Here is a 2085-nt window from a genome sequence, read left to right on the forward strand (position 1 = left end):
CAGCCCAAACACGGCAAATCTATCCCATCCAATGCATGCAAGATGTGGTCAACGGGCCGCCTATTTACGCTGAAGTCAGTGACTATGGAATACCACCTCACAAGCAGATTTATATGAGACTTCTACATAACCTTACCCATTGATTTAAGAGATTAGGAGAATTTGACAAAATATAATTAAGAATTAATGAATTCATAGATAAATTGACTCCACACTTACTTGAACAAACCAACTTTTAGTCTAACCAGGCATGCTATTGGATGGTTTAAACATCATATTAAAGCTTTATTCTTAGACTGATTTTTGAAGAATATTCAACTGATTTTTTAAGAATTCCGATCAAACACGTAAAATCAATACCCACAACATGCAAATATCCTCACATCGCTGTTCATTTAAACCCAAAACGGTACTGTATTCCCTACACTGTGAGATTATGGGGTTCACTGGTGTTGCTAAGATGGTGGGTGTAATTATCAGGCGATGGCAGGAATTGAGGAGAATTGCTTTAAAATCAAAGGAAGATGTAGTTAATGTTCCTGTGGATGTACCAGAGGGTCACCTGGCTGTTTATGTTGGCTTTGGCTGTGAAACACGGCGCTTTGTTGTACCTGCAATATACTTCAATCACTCTCTGTTTCGGCCTTTGCTTGACAAGGCAGAAGAGATGTTTGGTTTCAAACACAGTGGCCCAATTCTCATTCCTTGCAATCCTCTTCTGTTTCAACAAATTCTATTTCTTTTGAGAGCAAATTCTGCTAAAACTCTTGGTGTTGAGGAATTGGTAATGACAACTTTTGAGAAGCATATGGAGAATGGTATGGCTGCTTTCATCTGTTATTAGAAACCATCTTGAAATGTACTGAAATCTTTGATTTCTCAGGAGTATAACCATGTCATTCCATAAAAGCTCGTTTGCTGTAATTTGATTTTTGCATTGTTAGTCCCTGCCTTTAAGGCCCAGTTTGGTTAGGGAAGATGAATTTCTCTCATAACCAGCTTTTCGAAAACTTGGTTATGCGTTTTAGGAAGATAGTTGGACCATTTGGTTGACACGGAAGATGAATATACAAATCCATATTCTGCGTTTGGTTGCCAATTTAGAAATTGGAATTGGAACGGAATATGACTGGGAATATCTTTTTCTTGCGTTTGGTTGTTCATTTTCGAATTGGAATTGGAATTTGATGTAAAAAATATTAATCTTATTTTACTAGTGAAACACAAGGATCATAATGAGTAAAGTATTAATACTTATGATTTAATTTATTTATAATTAGACTACATTATTATTATTTTTTATTCTTGAATATTCATAGCTTTATTTTGTTAGTCAAGAATAAATAAAATGATTATTATTTTTTATTTTAATTCTATTTATTGACAAAGAAAAGTAAAAAAAAATCATACTTGCAATCATTTGTACAAAGTTATTTTTTGTCCCATTGTTGGAAATTGTGATCATATATATTATATATTTTTGAAAAATTATATAAGACAAATTTATTGTCAAATTTAATTTATTGTCAAGTTCATCCAAACTTCATAATTGTCGAACTTGAACTCAAACTTGAACCTTGTGACTTAGCTGCTAAATATGTGTGTGTTTGTATCCTCCCTCTGTCCCTCCCTGTGTTTGTGTTCATCCACGTGATTTGGCACAAGGATTGGACACAATAAATGTTGTTTATGCAAATGAATTATTGCCTACACTATATGAGAATTCTCACATCTCTTAGGACCAGTTGCCGATACAAAGAGGGATTGTGAGGCGTGCTGTGGCTCTTGGTCAGTATCTTCAGAATCCATTGGCCATGGTTGCAACATTATATAGTCCTGGCAAAGAAATATTATCATTGAAGCTTCATTCACTGGAACATTTCCTTACTCCAGATGAAAAGTATGAAGCTGTTGAGCAGGTAATGGTTACAACAACCAACTGTAGAGGCTCTGAAGTGACTTGTCTTTATAAATGCTACTAGTTTTTTTAAGGGTTAGAGGGACTGGACAAGCAACTTCCAGAAACCATGTTATGGATCCATTGGATGATACTAGAATTCATCCAGAGTCATATTAACTTGCCAA

General features: G+C 34.8%; 1 protein-coding gene across 1 annotated transcript; it reads left to right on the forward strand.

Moving 5' to 3' along the window:
- Positions 1-444: 444 nt before the first annotated feature.
- On the forward strand, positions 445-1138 carry LOC149572232 (indole-3-acetic acid-induced protein ARG7-like). Its single transcript, XM_089810911.1, has one exon. The coding sequence runs from the start codon at positions 461-463 to the stop codon at positions 842-844; it is 384 nt and encodes a 127-aa protein (XP_089667037.1). The 5' UTR covers positions 445-460; the 3' UTR covers positions 845-1138.
- Positions 1139-2085: the final 947 nt, after the last annotated feature.

Source organism: Cupressus sempervirens, chromosome 2 (genome assembly GCF_028749045.1).
Source record: "Cupressus sempervirens isolate cs-2001-9-10 chromosome 2, ASM2874904v1, whole genome shotgun sequence".
In the NCBI taxonomy this organism is placed as follows: Eukaryota; Viridiplantae; Streptophyta; class Pinopsida; order Cupressales; family Cupressaceae; genus Cupressus; species Cupressus sempervirens.

What these genes read in the sequence shown, in the direction of transcription:
- LOC149572232 (XM_089810911.1), top strand. Translation starts at nt 461, where the DNA reads ATGGTGGGTGTAATTATCAGGCGATGGCAGGAATTGAGGAGAATTGCT.